This window comes from Electrona antarctica (assembly GCF_951216825.1).
Source record: "Electrona antarctica genome assembly, chromosome: 13".
NCBI lineage: Eukaryota > Metazoa > Chordata > Actinopteri > Myctophiformes > Myctophidae > Electrona > Electrona antarctica.
Genome location: NC_136794.1, coordinates 2,674,281 through 2,695,038, shown reverse-complemented (window position 1 = coordinate 2,695,038; position 20,758 = coordinate 2,674,281). Strand labels below are relative to the sequence as shown.

Genomic DNA, 20,758 nt, shown 5'->3' with positions numbered 1-20,758 from the left:
ACACCTGACAGCACACACACAGACAGTGAACACTGGAGCTTGACAGACCTGGGAGAACTTTGAAGATTTATTTTTTACTTCTTTCTTTTTCCAAGGTTACTTTCAAAGAGGCGTTGGAACTTTTAATTGGAATATATATTTTTGTATTATTATTATTTGTCTTGTCAATAGAAACACAGATCAGCATCTGCTGATCTGAGGCCAGCGTCAGACCAGAAGAGACTCACCTCCACAGACTCCACGACTCGGAAGCTCAGAGCATCTGCGTTTCTTTTTGGGGATTTCTATCGACACTAAAGCACTAAGCACTAAAGGTGTTGGACGTCCTGTTTCTCTAGGCGCCAGGAGGCTAGAAGAAGGCATTGGTCTTGTTTCTCTAAAGGAGACAGTGGTCTTGTTTCTCTAAAGGAGAGAGTGGTCTTGTTTCTCTAGAATAAGGCATTGGTATTGTTTCTCTAAAGGAGACAGAGGTCTTGTTTCTCTAAAGGAGACAGTGGTCTTGTTTCTCTAAAGGAGACAGTGGTCTTGTTTCTCTAGAAGGAGACAGAGGTCTTGTTTCTCTAGAAGGAGACAGAGGTCTTGTTTCTCTAAAGGAGACAGTGGTCTGGTTTATCTAAAGGAGGCAGTGGTCTGGTTTATCTAAAGGAGACAGTGGTCTTGTTTCTCTAAAGGAGGCAGTGGTCTGGTTTCTCTAAAGGAGACAGTGGTCTTGTTTCTCTAAAGGAGGTAGAGGTCTTGTTTCTCTAGACGTCAGGCGGCTAAAGAAGGAGGCAGAGTGAACAGATCACTAGCTCAGGTGGAGCAGGAGAGTCCAGATCTGAGACCGCAGGGCCGTCTCCGCTTGAACGTCGGTGGGATATATGAATTATAATGTAGTCACTGCATACAGTATGTCCATAATATACAATATATTCACATATGAGAGCACTGACGTCAATATCGGTAGAGGGCGCTAAGTCCACGGGTTCATGTACTTTTTATTTCTATTATAATCCCCATAGTGGAATTTTAGATCGCCTCATACTGTTTGAAAAATAAACAAATCATCCCGGCCGTTTCACTCATATGGATATTAAGATTCAACTGATTCTTAATATCCATGGATGAACATCATAAATAACAATCCATTCATCCAAAAAAAGTACCTTCAAGCCATAGTCAATATTCAGGGGACAAGGTGAGACAAGGTGTTGAGAAGCTAGAGAGAAAACACTAATGTTACTGCTGCTGAATTACTTACATTTCCGCTAGAAACAGACTGTATCAAATATGAGTGACTGACTGTCGCAAACGATACAGAGACACCTCCCCGACAATATCGCAGAGCTCCAGTGCCTCCTTCATCTCATGTAACCTATGCTGCCTCTGAGATGCACCAAACTGGCCTGCCATCATTGGCTAGAGGCGCGGTTGGAACTCCCTTCTGAATAACGCAGAGACAGTTTGTTTATTCACAGAGACAGTTTGTTTATTCACAGAGACCGTTTGTTTATTTTTGGACCACACTGCTTACATGAGACTATTTCAAGATGAGCCCTGCATGTTATTCTCCATAGAGCGAAACTTCCGTGGAACCAGGGGATGAGTGAGTGACGTCAGGACTTTGGCGCTCTATTTTCCCCCATCCTATAACAACTAGGAGCAGTGAGCTCTCGGGGAGAAGTTGGGGGTTTAAAGGTGGTTGCACGCTGGACCACGTTTTTCGGAAAAACGCAGCTAAAGATCCGAAAAACGTGTCCAGTGATGTGCAGGGACCTTTAAGGGTCTTGCTCAGGGACACACAAATCGACACATCGCTGGCCCGACCTGGAATCGAACCTGCGACAGCAACCGGGGCCTCCGGATGCCCTCGGAGCTTAGTTAAGGTCTCACACACACGGAAAAAACACGTTTTCAAAATCATATACTTTTCACGGTTACTTTTTAGATCATTATGCGTTGTCCTGTACTGTCCAAAGACTGACCCAGAGAGAAAGAGAGATAGAGAGACAGAGAGAGAGGGGGGGGATGCCATGTAGCGGACTGGGTCATGTCGAACAGGGCTGGAGCGGGGCGGTCCGGGGGGCTCGGCCCCCCCATGGGGGTCATGTCGAACAGGGCTGGAGCAGCGGGGCGGTCCGGGGGGCTTGGCCCCCCCAGACAGGGAGCTCGGACTTGGGCGCGCCTGCAGGCCCTGCTGTGCTGCTGGTTCCTCCTCGGCCCCTCTGGAGCCCTGGCGCAAAGCTGGAGACCGTGCACAGGTATACTTACACGGTGTGTGTGTGTGTGTGTGTGTGTGTGTGTGTGTGTGTGTGTGTGTGTGTGTGTGTGTGTGTGTGTGTGTGTGTGTGTGTGTGTGTGTGTGTGTGTGTGTGTGTGTGTGTGTGTGTGTGTGTGTGTGTGTGCGCGCGCGCGCGCGTTTTGTGTGTGCGTGTTTCTCAAACTCTCAATTACTGAATTACACTGACTTCATAGCATCTTGTGTCACATTATAAGTAACTCACCGAATTACACAGTTACTTTGCTGCTTTAAATCAACTCATAGATTCTTTAACAAATTCCCATACGACTTTTGTTTAGTCGACTAACAAATATCTGTAGTCTACAGCAGTCCTGCTGCAGGACCCATAGGAACATGGACGCACACATGCACACACACACACGCGCGCGCACACACTCGCATGCGCACACGCATGCACGCACACTTCCTGTGAGATAGCTGTGGTCACAGCAGATTAGATAGAGGCTGCAGGTGTTCTTATCACGCGTCCGTCTGTCAGTCCAGACATTATTCTATTCTGGGCTTTTCATCTAAACGTGAATCAATTAAATGTGTTAAAATAGTATCCATTGCTATCGAGTGTTCAGTAACAGTGTTAAATAGCTCTATAGTGTGACAGCAATCATTGCTATAGAGTGTGTTTTCAGTAACAGTGTTAAATAGCTCTATATTGTGACAGTAATCAGCTCTATATTGTTCCAGTAATCATTGCTATAGAGTGTGTTCAGTAACAGTGTTAAATAGCTCTATATTGTGACAGTAATCATTGCTATAGAGTGTGTGTTCAGTAACAGTGTTACATAGCTCTATATTGTGACAGTAATCATTGCTATAGAGTGTGTGTTCAGTAACAGTGTTAAATAGCTCTATATTGTGACAGTAATCATTGCTATAGAGTGTGTGTTCAGTAACAGTGTTAAATAGCTCTATATTGTGACAGTAATCATTGCTATAGAGTGTGTGTTCAGTAACAGTGTTAAACAGCTCTATATTGTGACAGTAATCATTGCTATAGAGTGTGTGTTCAGTAACAGTGTTACATTGCACCGAGTATGTTGATGCCAATACTTTTGTACTTTTATTTCTACATTTCAGTACTTTTTTTTACTTAGTAACATTTTGTACTTTTTCCACCACTGGTTATCACACAGACATCATCCACATTTGCATTGCTGCAGTACACACACACACACACACACACACACACAGACGTCACATGCACACACTGCCCCTCCCCCCCACACACACACACGCTCGCCCGCACACTCACAACGGAGGGACGGAACAGGAAGGCAGTGTAATCGTAGATGAGATATTTAGGATCTGTAGACGGACATGTCACATCCTGTTTGTTTATTTACACAAGTCTTGTTTACCTGCGTTTTCCTTTCCTCTCTTTCCTCCTCCTGTTCATCATGAGGAATGCCTTTAACCCTAACTCACCGTTTCCTGAATCGTCTACATGTCGAGGAACCCCAAAAGGTCAAATATGTTGTGTCAGGGACCCCCAGGATCCCTCACGGACCCCAGGGACTCCCAGCAACGCGCATATCGTTGCTGTCGGGAGGAAGCCTCATAACTCCATTTTTTAGTTTTAGATTTTTTTTTTGGCATAAATCAGTGCTATTGAACACCCTTTACGTCTGTGTGTTGTTTCGGAAATATTGAACCAATGAAAAATAGTAAAAAGTGCTTTGGACAAAACCTCCTAACTCCATTGGACCCTCAAAATGTCTGCTAAAGCAACTAACTCCACCACCACCTCTCCCCCTCTCATGGAAGTAATTTAGTCGACTAAAACATTCCAGGTGACTAAAATGTGACTAAATTAAAACTATTCAAGAGACTATGACTAAAACTAAAATCTAATTTTGCTGCCAAAAATAACACTGGCCGTTATCGGCCACAGAGGTGCGTTATCGAATTCTTTAAAGCGTTAAAGAATTGGGGACTTCATGTGTTTTTTTTATTGGTTTGTTTCCTCAGATCTGCTTCCTCTAGACCTGCTGTCCAGAGTCCTACCACATCCTGGAGAAACAGCTCTACACCAGGTGAGATGATTACACTATTAACACCTCGGTCGGTGTGAGCTCGCCACCGTCGGTGTGTGAATGTGGGAAGTGAGGATGCTGGCGTCGACTTGTTCGCCACTTCACCTCCCAATGTATGAATGAATGGACCATTGTAAAGCACTTTCAGTAGGCACTCTGTGCCTTAAATTTTAATTTTGATTTTAATTTTAATTTTAATTTTAATTTTAATTTTAATTTTAATTTTAATTTTAATTTTAATTTTAATTTTAATTTTAATTTTAATTTTAATTTTAATTTTAATTTTAATTTTAATTTTAATTTTAATTTTAATTTTGTATGTGTGTGCATTTGAGTTAATAAGTGTATGTGCGTGTGTGCGTGAATGAATCAATAACTACTACTAATATTAATAATAATAAATGAATCACCTTATCAGGTGCGGATGGTTCAGTCCAAAGGTTCCCGGGGTTTCCATCTAGCTGCTGCCATGGCGACCGCCTTGAGTTTTCCCGCCTCTCAGATCTTCACCAACTGTGACTACTTCCCAGGAGAGTTCTCATTGGTCGCCACCGTTAAAATACCCAACCTCATTCAGAAGGTAAAGAGTTAAAATACCCAACCTCATTCAGAAGGTAAAGAGTTAAAATACACAACCTCATTCAGAAGGTAAAGAGTTAAAATACCCAACCTCATTCAGAAGGTAAAGAGTTAAAATACACAACCTCATTCAGAAGGTAAAGAGTTAAAATACCCAACCTCATTCAGAAGGTAAAGAGTTAAAATACCCAACCTCATTCAGAAGGTAAAGAGTTGACCCATTCAGGACGGGAACTCCTTTTGGTGTTTGAAGCATTATGTTACACTTTAGCTTTTGAAAAATAGCAGATCTACAAGCTCGTAGCGCGGGAAAATGTCGCAAAATGTCGAAAGTAAAGATAACTCGGGGGGTCATTGACATGAAAAAGGTTGAGCACCGCTGACATAGAAACATGTTTTTCAGCAAACTGTTTGATAAGAAATGTTTTTAGAATCTGCCTCAGTTCTACATGGGTTAAATACTCAACCTCATTCAGGACGTAAATAGTTAACTAATTCACCACCACTATCGCCTTTAGACGCTTCCTGCTCCAAACACCATCCCTGCCGCGTTCGCCTTTTGACGCCTCTTTTAATATAAATTGATTACGGTTCACAACTGTGTTCTGTATGCGCTCGTAACACTCCGTCTCTTTCCCTGTGTCCTTGTCTCCTTCCCTGTGTACTTGACTCCTTCCCTGTGTCCTTGTCTCCTTCCCTGTGCCCTTGTCTCCTTCCCTGTATCCTCATATCTGCCAGTCACACAAAATTACACATCCTCTCTGAACAACATTTTGAACTGCCTCGGCGACATCAAGGGATGGATGGCTGCAAATTTTCTTCAGCTAAACCAAAAGAAAACTGAAGTCATCATATTTGGCCCCCAGAAATCCGTAAATGACCTCAAAAGTTCCCTAGGCCCCCTTTCTGCAAATTTTCATAACACAGTAAAGAACCTGGGTGTTCACTTTGACTCCAGCTTAAATTTTAATAAACAAGTATCCAGTGTAGTGAGTAACAGTTTTTATCAGTTAAGAACAATAGCAAAATTGAAACCTATTTTAGCGCACCGTGACCTGGAAACCGTGATCCATGCATTTATCACCTCTCGACTTGACTATTGTAATTCCCTGTACCATGGCCTGACTCAATCCACTCTGTCCCGCCTACAGATGGTCCAAAATTCAGCTGCCCAGGCTTTTAACAGGAACCAAAATGCGTGAACACATAACCCCGGTTCTGGACCAACTGCACTGGTTACCAGTGAAACACAGAATCAATTTAAAAATGTTACTGTTCGTTTTTAAAGCCCAAAATTACCTTGCACCAGAGTATATTTGTGTCCTGGTCTCTGCACCTCTACACACTAAAAAATGCCTGGATCAAAATAACCCATCTTGGGTTATTTTTAACCCCCCACCTGGTTTACAAAGGGACCGATTCAACCCCTGGGTTATTTTGACGCAATAAAATGGGTTATTCATTTTGACCCATAACTTGGGTTATAAAAATAACCCATTCAGAGGGTCAACATAGCCCAACTTCCAAGTTATTTTGACCCATAACTTGGGTTATAAAAATTACCCATTCAGAGGGTCAACATAGCCCAACTTCCAAGTTATTTGATTGGTTCAATCAATCAATCAATCCCAACTCTCTGACCCAACAATAAGATTACTCTCAGAAAAATAACCCAGAAATCTTAACAACCCATGAATTGGGTCCCTATATCCCATGAGGAAATGGTTATGGCTGGGTTACAGAACTACTCCAAGTGTTTTTACTGTGTAGTTGCCTGCAAGAGGCATGAAAACTCTTTGTTGGAGCAACCATCAACAACAAACCCTTTCCAACAGATACTATACATATGAATGGGAAAAGGGGAGAGAGACTGACCAAACAAACAGACATTTACATTCATGGTTTTGCTAACAAATCACATAAAACAACATATATCACCAAATAATACCATAACAAAACACTAAACACAATGACCCATAACATAACTCCAGTACACAATCTAATATTCAAATAATAACACAAATAAGAACAATAACAATAACTGACACCCCAGTGTATGCTGGGAAATGGACTTCCTCTAACCACTCCCATGGGGTGTGACCTATCCGACCCAACAATGGGGTTACCCTCAGAAAAAAACCCCAGAAATCTTAACCAACTTTAAAAACCCATGAATTGGGTCCCTATAACCCAGGAAATGGTTATATAACTCAACGCAAGTAACCCAGGAATTGAGTTACAGAAATAATCCACATGTTTTTAGTGTGTAGCCTCCAGGGTACTTAGGTCAACCTCCCAAATGCCCCTTGCTGTCCCCTCAGCGAGCCAAAAAACCAAAGGCGACCGGGCCTTTTCGGTAATTGCCCCCAAACTCTGGAATAGCCTCCCATTGCATATCAAATCCAGCCCAACCATCGAAAGCTTCAAATCATCCCTAAAAACTCACCTTTTCTCCATTGCCTTCAGCTCCTAGTATCTGTGATCGTTTTAAACCTTTTTTTATTGTTATTAGTAGGCCAGTTGTTGTTTCATGTTCTTTAAGATGTTGTTATATTGTATTTTTTTTTCTTATTATGCTAAACGTTTATGTTAATTTTGTTTTTTATGATGTCATTTTTTATATGGAAAGCACTTTGGGTCAACTTCTGTTGTTTTTAAAATGTGCTATATAAATAAAGGTGACTTGACTTGACTTGACTCATGTGTCCTTGACTCCTTATCCCTGTGTCCTTGTCTCCTTCCCTGTGTCTGTGTCTCCTTCCCTGTGTCCTTGTCTCTGTCCCTGTCTGCTTGACTCCTTCCCTGTGTCCTTGTATCCTTCCCTGTCTCCTCATGTGTCTTTGACTCCTTATCCCTGTGTCCTTATCTCCTTCCCTGTGTCCTTGTCTCCTTCACTGTGTCCTTGTCTCCTTACCTGTGTCCTTGTCTCCTTCCCTGTGTCCTTGTCTCCTTCACTGTGTCCTTGTCTCCTTCCCTGTGTCCTTATCTCCTTCCATGTGTCCTTGTCTCCTTCCCTGTCTCCTTGACTCCTTCCCTGTGTCCTTGTATCCTTCCCTGTCTCATGTGTCCTTGACTCCTTATCCCTGTTGCCCTTGTCTCCTTCCCTGTCTCCTTGACTCCTTCCCTGTCTCCTCATGTGTCCTTGACTCCTTATCCCCATGTATCCTTGCCAGAGGAACGAGTACATCTTCTCCCTGGTGTCGGAGGACTCTGATAGGCTGCTGCTGGGGCTGCGCGTGTCTCGTGAGCGCCTCCACCTGGTGGCCGGAGGAGGCGGCGGCGGGGGGCGGGGCGTGAAGAGGAGGCTGAGCTTCAAGGGCGTGCGGCTGGCGGACAACGCCTGGCACACCCTGGTGCTGGCGGTCAGCGGGCGCCACGCCACGCTCACCCTGGACTGCGGCCTGGCGCTGGAGCTGTGAGTATGGTTTCACCCATTCAGGACGGGAACCCCCTTTTGGTGTTTTAACCACTAAGCCAAAGGGAATTCCCTCTGGACCGGGGGGTCGGGGGAGATATTAGACTTTTGAGGCCATCAGGCAGAGGCTCTGAGCCACTCTGCTACACTCACCCTCGATGTAACGCCATGTGTTGTTCTTGCTCACTGTAAGCAGTGGTGGAAAGTAACTAAGTACTTACTTAAGTACAAGTTTGAGGTATTTGTACTTTACTTGAGTATTTCCTATTTCCAGTACTTTTACTTCTACTCCACTACATCTCGGAGCCAAAATTTGTACTTTTTACTTTTTTTCAATAGATTTTCTACACATTTTGAACTTGTGAAATGGGACATTCTGCAACATGAGTACTTTTACTTTTAGTACATTTTGATGCCGATACTTTTGTACTTTTACTCAAGTACATTTTCAATTCCGTACTTCCGAAGTTCTAAATTGCAGTATTGGTACTTTTACTTAAGTAAAACAATTGAGTACTTTTTCCACCACTGACTGTAAGTTGCTCTCTCTCTCTTTGTGTGTGTGTGTGTGTGTGTGTGTGTGTGTGTGTGTGTGTGTGTGTGTGTGTGTGTGTGTGTGTGTGTGTGTGTGTGTGTGTGTGTGTGTGTGTGTGTGTGTGTGTGTGTGTGTGTGTGTGTGTGCGCGCGCGTGTGCGTGTGCATATGTGCGTGCACAGGGTTCAGGACACGTGGTTTCCCAGCACTCTGAGCACCAGGAACTCCAGAGTGTTCGTAGGAAGCAGGAAGAGCCAGAAAGGACGCTTCTCTGTGAGCACAATTTGATTTAGTTTTAGTCATAGTCTTTGATTTAGTTTTAGTCAACGTTGTTTGAAAGTGTTTGTTCTTTTTTCATTGTCACCTGGTCAGGTTAAGCAATACATACATTCATATTGCAATACATGTATTATCTCAACACAATGGCTCCTCGTGGGTTAAACAAGGAATTCGAGCCGAAACCATCCTTGTAACATGTCTTGTCTTTTTATGCCATTTTATTCCGTTATTATTATTTTTTTAATTCATATACTGTATATCTGATTGTGTCTATTACGTCGCTGGCATTTTGTATGGACTATTTCTGTCTGCAGGCATGTCATGTGGGTCTATATTTTGTATGTAATGATTTTCAAGATGGCCTCGTTAATCTGAATATTTGGCTGATTCTGACACATACCAGGTGGTCAATAATCGTCAATTCCAACCCCGAATTAGGGCCCTGGGTTCTTGCCTCCATTCACAAGCTGACGTGAGCGACACCACTTGACGTTGCCCTACCTATAGGGTGTAAAAACGTGTATGTCACCAAGAGGTGCCATTCTTGTGGGCTTTAAACTCTAGCCCACATCACTCAGAATAGAGTGACGGTGGTATGTTTTTGTAAATATTGAGCTCGTTCTTGGCGACAACATAGTGAACCAACACCAGGATGGATAGAAAGAACGTCGGGCCCAAATACCTTACAAGGACAAGGAAAATGTCGTGAACAAACACGCCTGTGCTTAGATACTTTGTTGAACGTTATGTCTCTACGTCTTTTTGTAAACTCGTCAATCTGGGTTCCTTGATGCCGTCTCCCTGCTGGAAAGCTGAAAATATAATTCCATTTTCTGGCTCATTCCCTCGACGTGACCTGCTGTGGCACTTATTTACTGAGCAAGTCTGCACCATTGTGAGGTCAGTTTAAAAAAAGAACGTATACAAGCACACTGGATAGTCGCTCAATGTAAACAAACCAGACAAGCCAACAAGTATGGCGGCCTCTACCACGTAACGTGACACATATGTTGACGCCCCCTCGAGGAGATTTTGGTACGCTCTATACCAGCACTTTCTTACGCTGTTTCAGTATACCTGACGAAGGCCGGTTAGGACGAAACGTTGTTGCTTTGTCTGCTCTGTTAACTCACTCAGTGCCACAGGACGCCTTTGGACGCCTCCCCTTTATTACTTTCTTTAGGGGAAAACAAATCCAAAATGGGTTAATAGCACAGGCAGCCTCTTCACATATAGAGCATGTCTGAAATAAGTGTCAGAGCTGAAATCGACATTTAAATATGAAATAAATGCTTAAACATGTAGCTATGGTGTAATGTTAGAGACCACAGAAGTGAACCTTTCAAGCCTGTTTTCTCAACTCGCTGTTTCTCTGCAAGACATTTACTCTATAAGCCATATCTCCAAAACTGGTGGGTCAAACTGAACAACCAATATGTCAATTTGAAGCATGAAAATAAAAAACAAAAATTCAAAAGAAAATCCAATGGCAGTCCCTCAGTCAAATTTGGCCACATATAAAGACATTTGACGAGCTCTTTAAAGGTGTAATGCAACGGAAATGGTGGACATTTTATTTTGAAGTTTCAAACGGTTTCAAGTTGAAACACCGGTCTGAAGTTTCTGAACCAATCAGAGCGTCGCATCCCTTCAGGCGATGGGACGGTAGCTAGGGTCGGTAGCTATGCTATACCAGCGCATGCTGTGTGTTTGTTTACAATTCAGATAGACGGCCAGCTGTACCAGTTTACTGTTATGTGGCTTATTTCTACCCTATAATGTTTTCAGATACATATTTTAGCGTGATGATTAAGTTGAAACCGAGTAATACACTCTCTGGATGTTATCTTGAATGGGAATAAAAACGGAGGATTTTTGTAATCAGTAGCAGCTGTGTTTGCCCGTTGCAGAGATATGGGGAACGGGTGAGCTTAATTTTTATTGGCTTTTATCGATGTGGGCCTCGACACGTCATCACGCAGCACGTTTTCGTTTTCAGGAAGTAATACAAAATATATTTGTATGGACTTTTGATATAAAAACACACAAAAATGAGAATTTTCCCATTTTTTTGGCATCCATTGTTAGGTATGCCCATATGATGACCACGGAGATGGTCTAAAAGTGTGAAAAACGTATTTTTTATTTCACTACACCTTTAACCCTCGGCCCCCCACAGGGTCTGACGAGCTCTTTAACCCTCTGCCTCCCACAGGGTCTTCTGCGCCAGTTGGTCCTGCTTCCCGGCTCGGACGCCACGCTGAGACTCTGCCCCTCCTCCGAGCCACGATTGGCTGAGCTGTCTGTCCCTCACGTCCTCACCTCCATGCCTCTGCAGCCCACCGGCAGCCAGCTGCAGCCCCTCTACCCCTACGGTGAGAGACACGTCTTCTCCATCAACCCGTTCAGGACGGGAACCCATTTTGGTGTTTTAAGCATTGTTATTCTTTAGCTTTTGAAAAATAGCAGATATACAAGCTCATAGTGCGGCACCGATCGACGGTCGCTTTTAAGGTCGTCGCTTTTAACCCATATACTGCCTCCTGCTGGACGCAGAGCCAACCGCAGACTGCCGAGCCGATTTCAATGCAGCACACGCTGGACTGACATCCTGTCTGGGCGTCCATCTTTAATGCTAAATAAATAGCGTCAATGCTAGCGAGCTAAAATGAAGCCATCCTTGCTCTAGAAAGCGCCACGGTTTCCATCTAAACCACCGGATAATCAGCAAAGATCTCCGAACATTGCGCATTTTATCCAAACCATGTGGAGAGCTCCGTAGATTTTGAGTTATTCAGCTTTTTAGTCAGCCTGTATAATGGGAGGTGGACGGCAGCGCGGTTGCGCAATCCAGTCTAGGATCGCTAAAGAAGGAAAGGCCAAGCCAAAAAAAGAATAAAAAAAAGAAATCAGCGATCCGGTTTGATATCAATAATAAAGCTTATCAGACGGAACATTACGCCAGAAGCAGTTGCTGGTTGGATTCCTTATGATGGAACGTTCCGCCTGGAGCAGTTAATTTGTTAAGGCCGTCGCTTTCAAGGCCGTCACTTTTACCAAGGTGACTGCAGGGCTTAGCACTGCAGCTGGATATGGCTTTTCTTGAAAGTGCAGCATCCGTGCTGTATTGTATTTTACTGTATTGTATCCTATCGTATTGTGCTGTGCTGTATTGTATCCTATTGTATGTGCTGTATTGTGTTGTTCCCATGGGGGGAGCTTTGGTTGCGACACCACAGCACAAACACAACATGATATAACAAACCCTGTGTAGCCATGGCAACGTGACACCGCCTTACGACAACCAACACCACTTACATAACGAAGGGAAAGTGGTTTGTTTCACCATTGGTGAACATCGTGCCTGTTCGTATGCGGCTTTTAACACATCCATTTATTACTATTTTAAAACATTTTAAAGTAAAAATGACTTCAACTAGCCAATCTACGTCGACACGTTGTGAGCTTGTAGATCACCTATTTGAACAATTTTAAAATGTTTCAAAATGGTAAAAAAGTTTACATAAGTAATAAGTTCATAGCCATACATGGTGTTTAGCACTGAAACCCTGTCTACTTGGTTCACCGGAGTACCCCTGGGCTCTGCACCAGGACTGCTAGTATTTCACGTCTATAGTCTACACCAGATCTACAAGCTCACCAGATGTTATGTTAGTCACCGCGGTGTGAAGAGTTTGGCTTTAATATACGACAGGCTCTACTTTAAATTATTTCAAAAGGAACAACCAGGTGTCGGCCACTGTGTGTGTGTGTGTGTGTGTGTGTGTGTGTGTGTGTGTGTGTGTGTGTGTGTGTGTGTGTGTGTGTGTGTGTGTGTGTGTGTGTGTGTGTGTGTGTGTGTGTGTGCGCCCGCGCATGCACATGCACGTGTGTTTAGGCTACAAACGAGCGCCTGTGATGGTTACAGCAACTCTGTAACTCTAGCTGTGAAGTGACTGATGTAAGGTGTGCGTGTGTGCGTGATTGACAGGGGTGTATGACCACCTTCATACATGTTTCCATGACAACAGGATGAGGTCACGGCTCTTGTTGACAGACTCTGATTTTTCTTTTCTTTTTTTAACAAAATAGACATTTTGTCCTCTCCTCTCCTCTCCTCTCCTCTACAGAAGCAGAGGTGCGTGTCACGTCGGGGTCCATTCCTCCGTGCTCCAGAGGAGAGCAGGGCCAGTTGTGGTTCGATGCCCAGAACAGAGGCCTGCTGGTCTGTGACGGAGAGGCCTGGATCCCCCTGCTCCACGGTGAGCCCCATCATCATTTAGCTCACTGCTTTCATGTCCATTATTGTCTCCACAATCTAATGTCTGGCACCGTTGGCTTGATCGCAGCCATACTCTGCACACACACTCCCTGAATGCCACAGCTGAACCTCTGCCCCAGGGTTTTCACATTGCCCTCTTAGTTGAACATTTTCAACTCAGCCTCATGGTGGCGCTATAACTGGCCGATTCGTGTTTTTACCTCTAACTGCACGGATCTGTGTAAAACATTGTATGCACTCCCCTCCCCTCCCCTCCCCTCCCCTCCCCTCTCCTCTCCTCTCCTCTCCTCTCCTCTCCTCTCCTCTCCTCTCCTCTCCTCTCCTCTCCTCTCCTCTCCTCTCCTCTCCTCTCCTCTCCTCTCCTCTCCTCCTCCTCCTCCTCCAGAGAAACAGCGTCTAGACTATGTGGAGGACTACCAGGATCTTTATACTAACTCGGAGACCTTCGACGTCGAAGTCTTCTCCATCCCCTCTGAGGGCCTCTTCATGGCCACGGCCAACAGGTACAGCCTATAATTACAGATTTTGATTTTAGTTGTAGTCTATAGTCTCTCGAATAGTTTTCATTTAGTTTTAGTCACATTTAGTCACCTGGACAGTTTTTGAGTCTAGTTTTAGTCGACTAAATATCATAAGATTTTAGTCGACTAAATCTACAGTTGATTTAGTCGACTAAAATTTATTTTGGCGGGCCTTGATCCGTCGTAACGACTGTTTTTTCCCACTTTTTTCACTGAAAATAGACAATCTACAAGCTCACAACGCGTTGCAGCGCGAGGCGTTGTGAGCTTGTAGATCGTCTATTTTCAGCATGCAACTAATTGTAAAATGACTTATACTGGATCTCTTGTCCACTAGTCCCTTCCTAGCATTTTAGTCTAGCTTTTATTTGTTGACGAAATTGTCAGAATATTTAGTCTTAGTTTTAGTCATCATAGCTTAGGCTTTATTTAGTTTCCATTCCATAGTTTTCATCAGTGGAAAAACGTAGTCGACGAACATTTTTCTTCTTAGTTTTAGTCGACGAAATCAACACTGCATTGATGATGTCATTGTTTCAGGGACTCACGGCCGGGTTCGGGGATCTATAAATGGACTGACGGGGAGATTCCATCTCTGATGATGTCATTGATGATGTCATTGTTTCAGGGACTCGCGGCCGGGTTCGGGCATCTATAAATGGACGTCGGGGAGATTCCATCTCTACCAGAACATCAGCACGCAGGAGGCCAAGGCCTGGAAGAGCTTCACCATCAACGATAAGGCCAGTACTTTAACTCCAACTGTAAAGTTTGTCATTGGGGGCGCCCGCTGGCCTAGTGGTCCAGGCGCATGCCACATATAGGCCTGACTGAGCGTTGCGTGTTCGAGTCCCGTTCATGACGACCTTTGCTGCATGTCTCTCCCCTTCTCTCTCTCCGTCTTTCCTGTCCATCTTCACTGTCATTTAGATATGTAGACATAGCACTATAGTGTATACTCCTATAGCTTCACTGTACATTGGATGGATGTTAGTTTCTTAGCTTGATTATCATTCATGGTAATACATCTATTTGATGTATTACCATGTGTTGTTCTTGGTAAATGGTAAATGGCGCATTTATATCGCGCCTTTAAGGCGCTTTACTGAGATTGTGCATTACCCATTCACACACACACATTCACACACCAATGGCGATGGAAACCATGCAAGGCACCAACCAGCACATCAGGAGCAATTAGGGGTTCGGTGTCTTGCTCAAGGACACTTCGACACTAACTCTGGGGGAGCCCGGGTTCGAACTGGCAACCTTGCGGTTACCATCCAGCCACTCTACCCCTGAGCCACCGTCTTGCTTACTGTAAATCGATCTGGATTGGGTGGCAGTTCTGTGCTGTCACTTTCCACGACATTCGGCAATACGGTAGAGAGGGTCATCATGGGAAACGGTTAAGAACTGAAGCTCACAGTCATTGGTCAAAGGATCTCTGACCTTTACATCTCACAGTTATATGATTGGCATGAATTATATGATCCACTCTGTCCACTCCCCTGACCAATGACATCGGAGATAACCACTCCAGTCTCCCCTGACCTATGACATCGGAGATAACCACTCCAGTCTCTTCCTGACCAATGACATCGGAGATAACCACTCCAGTCTCTTCCTGACCAATGACATCGGAGATAACCACTCCAGTCTCCCCTGACCAATGACATCGGAGATAACCACTCCAGTCTCCCCTGACCAATGACATCGGAGATAACCACTCCAGTCTCAACCTGACCAATGACATCGGAGATAACCACTCCAGTCTCCTGACCAATGACATCGGAGATAACCACTCCAGTCTCCTCCTGACCAATGACATCGGAGATAACCACTCCAGTCTCAACCTGACCAATGACATCGGAGATAACCACTCCAGTCTCAACCTGACCAATGACATCGGAGTTAACCACTCCAGTCTCCTCCTGACCAATGACATCGGAGATAACCACTCCAGTCTCCTGACCAATGACATCGGAGATAACCACTCCAGTCTCCTGACCAATGACATCGGAGATAACCACTCCAGTCTCCTGACCAATGACATCGGAGATAACCACTCCAGTCTCCTGACCAATGACATCGGAGATAACCACTCCAGTCTCCTGACCAATGACATCTTATCGCTGCTATATTTTTGAGGGGCGCTAGCCCCGTCCTATATATTCAGCTGCTATTTTGAATCGCCAAAGCACGAAACAATGATGGTCTGAATGGGTTAACTTAAAGACGGGGTGCAATGGCTGAACCAATCAGAGCGTGGAGGTGTTTGTTTTACAAAGCTGTACAAGTCAGATACAGAGCATGCAGCTACTGCGTGGCTTATTTCTAACCTATAATGTTTTCACACACATATCTTTGCTTATTTCTAACCTATAACGTTTTCACACACATATCTTTGCTTATTTCTAACCTATAATGTTTTCACACACATATCTTTGCTTATTTCTAACCTATAATGTTTTCACACACATATCTTTGCTTATTTCTAACCTATAATGTTTTCACACACATATCTTTGCTTATTTCTAACCTATAATGTTTTCACACACATATTTTAGCTTATTTATAACCTATAATGTTTTCATATACTTATTTTAGATTATTTCTAACCTATGTTTTCACACATTTTTCAGCTTATTTCTAACCTATAATGTTTTCATATACATATGTTAGCTTATTTCTAGCCTATAATGTTTTCATATACATATTTTAGCTTATTTCTAACCTATAATGTTTTCATATACATATTTTTGCTCATTTATAGCCTATGTTTTCATATACATATTTTAGATTATTTCTAACCTATGTTTTCATATACATATTTTAGCTTATTTCTAGCCTATAATGTTTTCATATACATATTTTAGCTTATTTCTAGCCTATAATGTTTTCATAATATTTTAGCTTATTTCTAACCTATAATGTTTTCATATACATATTTTTGCTCATTTATAGCCTATAATGTTTTCATATACATATTTTAGATTATTTCTAACCTATAATGTTTTCATATACATATTTTAGCTTATTTCTAGCCTATAATGTTTTCATATACATATTTTAGCTTATTTCTAACCTATCATGTTTTCATATACATATTTTAGCTTATTTAATGCTTTGGGGGTCATGATATGTGGTTGGATCTGGGGGCCGAGCTGATGGTCACCATATGAGTTGATTTGCACAGTGGTAGGAAACTTGGCACAGGTGTGCATTTTGTGGCATCGTTGGTCCCGGGAGGGAGGGAGGGGGGGTTTGTTTGTTTGTTTGTTTTTGTGTTCCTTTTCTTTTGCTGTGTGTATGTGTGTTGTTTGTGTCGTATTCTTGTGTTTTGCTTTCTTTATTCGTTCATGATGTAAACATGTTTGGTTGTGCCATTTTTTTTTGTCTTCAAATAAAAAAACTTTTGATAACAAAAAAATCATATGACCATCCGTGGTCATCATATGGGCATACCTAATATGCTCTGAAAGTGCGAAACACTTTGACATTGAATGAAAATGTTTACAGTGGTTAAAAACTAGGTCTTAACCATGGACCTGGAAGTCCATTGATGAGATGAGATGAACGGAGTTGAAATAGATGTTGACTCAGCACGGTGCGTGTGCGGTGCGTGCGCGGTGTGTGCGCGGGCGGTGCGTGCACGTTGCCAGCTGCAGAGCAGACTCCCACGGTGGAGACAACAATAGGCGCTACAGAGGACAATGGCCTTGAGGTCTTCTTAAACTCTTTGACTGCCAAGAACGAGTTAGATGAGTTTTTTTTTTAGGTTTTTGTTGATTTATTAAGTGACGTCACACTCCTCGCCACCGTCTGAATAGATCTGCGTTGCTATAGACGACCGAGTAAACGGGGAAACAACCCGTTACTGTGTGAATTCCTTCGAGACTGTGGCTCGGTCGAAACTATGGCTCGCCCTTCCTTTATCACCTCACGGCTCATACCTAAAGTGTCGCTGGTCACAGGGGAAGTAAATCATGTTTGACTGTTTGTGACAACATCGGCCGTCGGTTATCTGTTATGCAGTATAGAGCGTCGCAGTCCCGCCCCCTACCATGGACCAGGAAATGATTCTCCGTTCATTTTCTTCATAGACATTTCAGAAAGGGGCGGGACTGCGACGCTCTATAATCCAGGACTCGGCATCGGACTGATCGTTTCGGCACAGGGCCGGGGCTCTACAATCACAATTTGCGTCCTCACCTTTTGTCTTCAATGTTTTTTGTTTACACAATGTTTGCACTCAAAGCATTCATTGTCAATGGCATTCAATTAAGACAATGTTTGTGTTTACACAAACCCTCGAAGCTGGACATAGGAGGGTCTAGCGCCCCTCATTAATACAATGAAGAATACAATAAAATGAATGGAAAACCGTATAAAAGAAACACGTCCCACTCACATATTTGGAGGGCAGTATCAGTCACCAGAACCAAGGAGGGGTGTTATAGATGTCTTGCAACCCCCGCCCCGCCCCCCCTCCCCACCACCAATACAAACTGACCAGAAAATATATCATAAATGAATACTGGAAATATAATCATTAAAATCTTTTGCTGCCACCTAGTGTTCAGAATGTTGTGGGGGAAAAAACGGACGGCAAAGCCTCGCTCATCCTAATTGACGGCGTCGACAACAAGCCAGCGTCTTCTGCGATGAACGTCACTCGCTGCCCGCTCTCGCGTGGAATATAACTTTATGAGGCTTCACAAGACGGCGAAACGTTGCGGCGCCGTCAAAGTGCTCTTTCCACCAAAGGCACAGCTAGAGGCAGGAAAGAGGAGAGATTGACGCTCTGACGGTGTGTGGAACCGCTGTGCTGCTTATGAAGCAATCAGTTGATATAGAGGCCAGTCAATCTAAGATTTGGCCCAAAATAAATTGCAATAGTAATCGTTCAAGGTTTTTTATGATCCTTAGGGTCATCAAAATAACATAAAACATTGATTATTATATACATGTAATAAATGTAGCATGTGACATGTCAAACTAGAGGTTATTCATGATTCTGGATCAATTCCAAGCATTAGTTTTGCACGGAAAACTAAAATTCGGCCATAGCCACTTTCTCAAACATGATGACATCATCACGTTTGTGATGAGGTCATGTAACTGGAGTGATACAGACGCCGAACACGTTGTGAAGCGTAATCAATGAATATATAAAAATACGTCAAAAGACTGTCTAGGCAGTGGGTGAGTTTTTAAGGTAAGAAAAAAGATAATCTGGAATTGATAAGAGCGTCCGCAAAATCCCTAAATTGTAATGTTTCAGATTAAACTTTCTCTTGAGGTTCAGACAGAAATATGAACCTCAAGATTATAGCATGGTTTTTCAACAGATTGCTGTATGTAGTGACCGATCCGTCTTCAACAGTCCAGAACTCCAAAATGCAACATGATAGAAACTCACTTTCTGTGTGTGATTCATACAGACATTCCAGGGTATCTTTTGATATATATTATGTTCACGTGGACAGACCAGTACATTCTCTGTGGATCCATGTTTCTCAAAAATCTGTTTGACTAAAACCTAGTTTCAAGAAACATGCATCCATAGAAAATGTACTGTTCGGACCATGTGAACATATTATATATCCAAAGATAGGTTTAAATCAATGTAGTCTATACTCTCCCAAAAAAAAGTTAGTTTCTATCATCTTCCATTTTGGAGTTATAAGCCGTTTTATAACGCTTCGTCCCTACCAAAAACCTGGGAAGTGTGCAGAATAGACAGAAGGCATAACTATGATGTGAACTGTGAATGCCAGTCCCTTTTTTATTTCCACCACACATCAGATCAATCAATCAAATTGACTTTTTACAATATATAAATATATACAGTTGTGCAATCATGTCAAGTAGTAAACATTTGTATGTAGTGCCAACAGTGCAAACAGTATGTAAACCTGAGCTTTACAGTATTCAAAAGGGGGGGGAAAAAGCCACAGCCGCCCGTCCCGAGCCTGTCACGAATCCATTCAGGGCGATACAATCACCCCCTCGACCCTGACGCTATAAATGCTGCATTTCCAGCGCGGGTCAATTCACCTTTAGCTAAGCCCCGCCATCTCCCACTTAGACACTCCCACTTGGACACATTCCAGCCGGGCTCATTCATACACTGACACCACGGCGCGTAAACAGCGCCTCAAACTGTGACTCCGCCCACCCCCGGGGGAAGTTGTGATTCACGCTCGTTCAGTGCAATGCAATTTGCGGCATTTTCAAAACAATATTGAGCAGAGTAGCGATTATCAAACGTATTTGCAATGCCATACGTTGAAAGATCTGTTGCCCGTGGACAAGGCACGCTACCTCCGCAAGTTAGATAGCATCGGCATAGATGTTTGTCCGTATGTGATTAAGGATTGGACCAAGTTGCATTGGCAGCCATATCAAATTCTTACCCCAGGCTAAAACCGGATGTGACGTTTTTGGGCGTTCCTGTCTAGCGTGGTGTCAGTGTATTCCAATGTAAATATCATGGAATTCACACATTAAATACTGGTTCATTTTTGGAACCAGACCTTCAAAATCTCTTCCAAATCCGCCAACAAGGCCTGCCGTATGCACTGGAAAATTATGTGTGCGACATCTTCTTTTTTTAAAACAATGTGTTATCATTATAGGAAAACTATTGGTGGAGAGGTTAGTCTAACCCATGTTATGCTTAGCTGTGATTGGACCATAGCAGTTTGGGGAGGGGCTTAGCTATAGGTCAATTAAGTGCACGTACGGGCACAGCTGTGTGCCGTAGAGGGAGAGAGAGAGAGAGAGGGAGAGGAGCGGGGCGTTCTTTGATGTGGTTTGACTGAAGCATGC

General features: G+C 43.3%; 1 protein-coding gene across 1 annotated transcript in view; it reads left to right on the top strand.

The window, feature by feature from the left end:
• Nucleotides 1–2,029: 2,029 nt before the first annotated feature.
• Nucleotides 2,030–20,758, top strand: part of LOC306935577 (thrombospondin-type laminin G domain and EAR repeat-containing protein-like) — a gene marked incomplete at both ends in the record, with an annotated part of 29,330 nt that continues 10,601 nt past the window's right edge. Inside the window, 9 exons of the mRNA XM_079518676.1 lie at nt 2,030–2,240; nt 4,247–4,311; nt 4,730–4,891; nt 8,064–8,305; nt 9,022–9,112; nt 11,334–11,493; nt 13,249–13,380; nt 13,786–13,903; nt 14,550–14,664. Coding sequence (XP_079374802.1) covers nt 2,030–2,240; nt 4,247–4,311; nt 4,730–4,891; nt 8,064–8,305; nt 9,022–9,112; nt 11,334–11,493; nt 13,249–13,380; nt 13,786–13,903; nt 14,550–14,664 — 1,296 coding nt within the window. The remainder of the gene's footprint in view (nt 2,241–4,246; nt 4,312–4,729; nt 4,892–8,063; nt 8,306–9,021; nt 9,113–11,333; nt 11,494–13,248; nt 13,381–13,785; nt 13,904–14,549; nt 14,665–20,758) is intronic.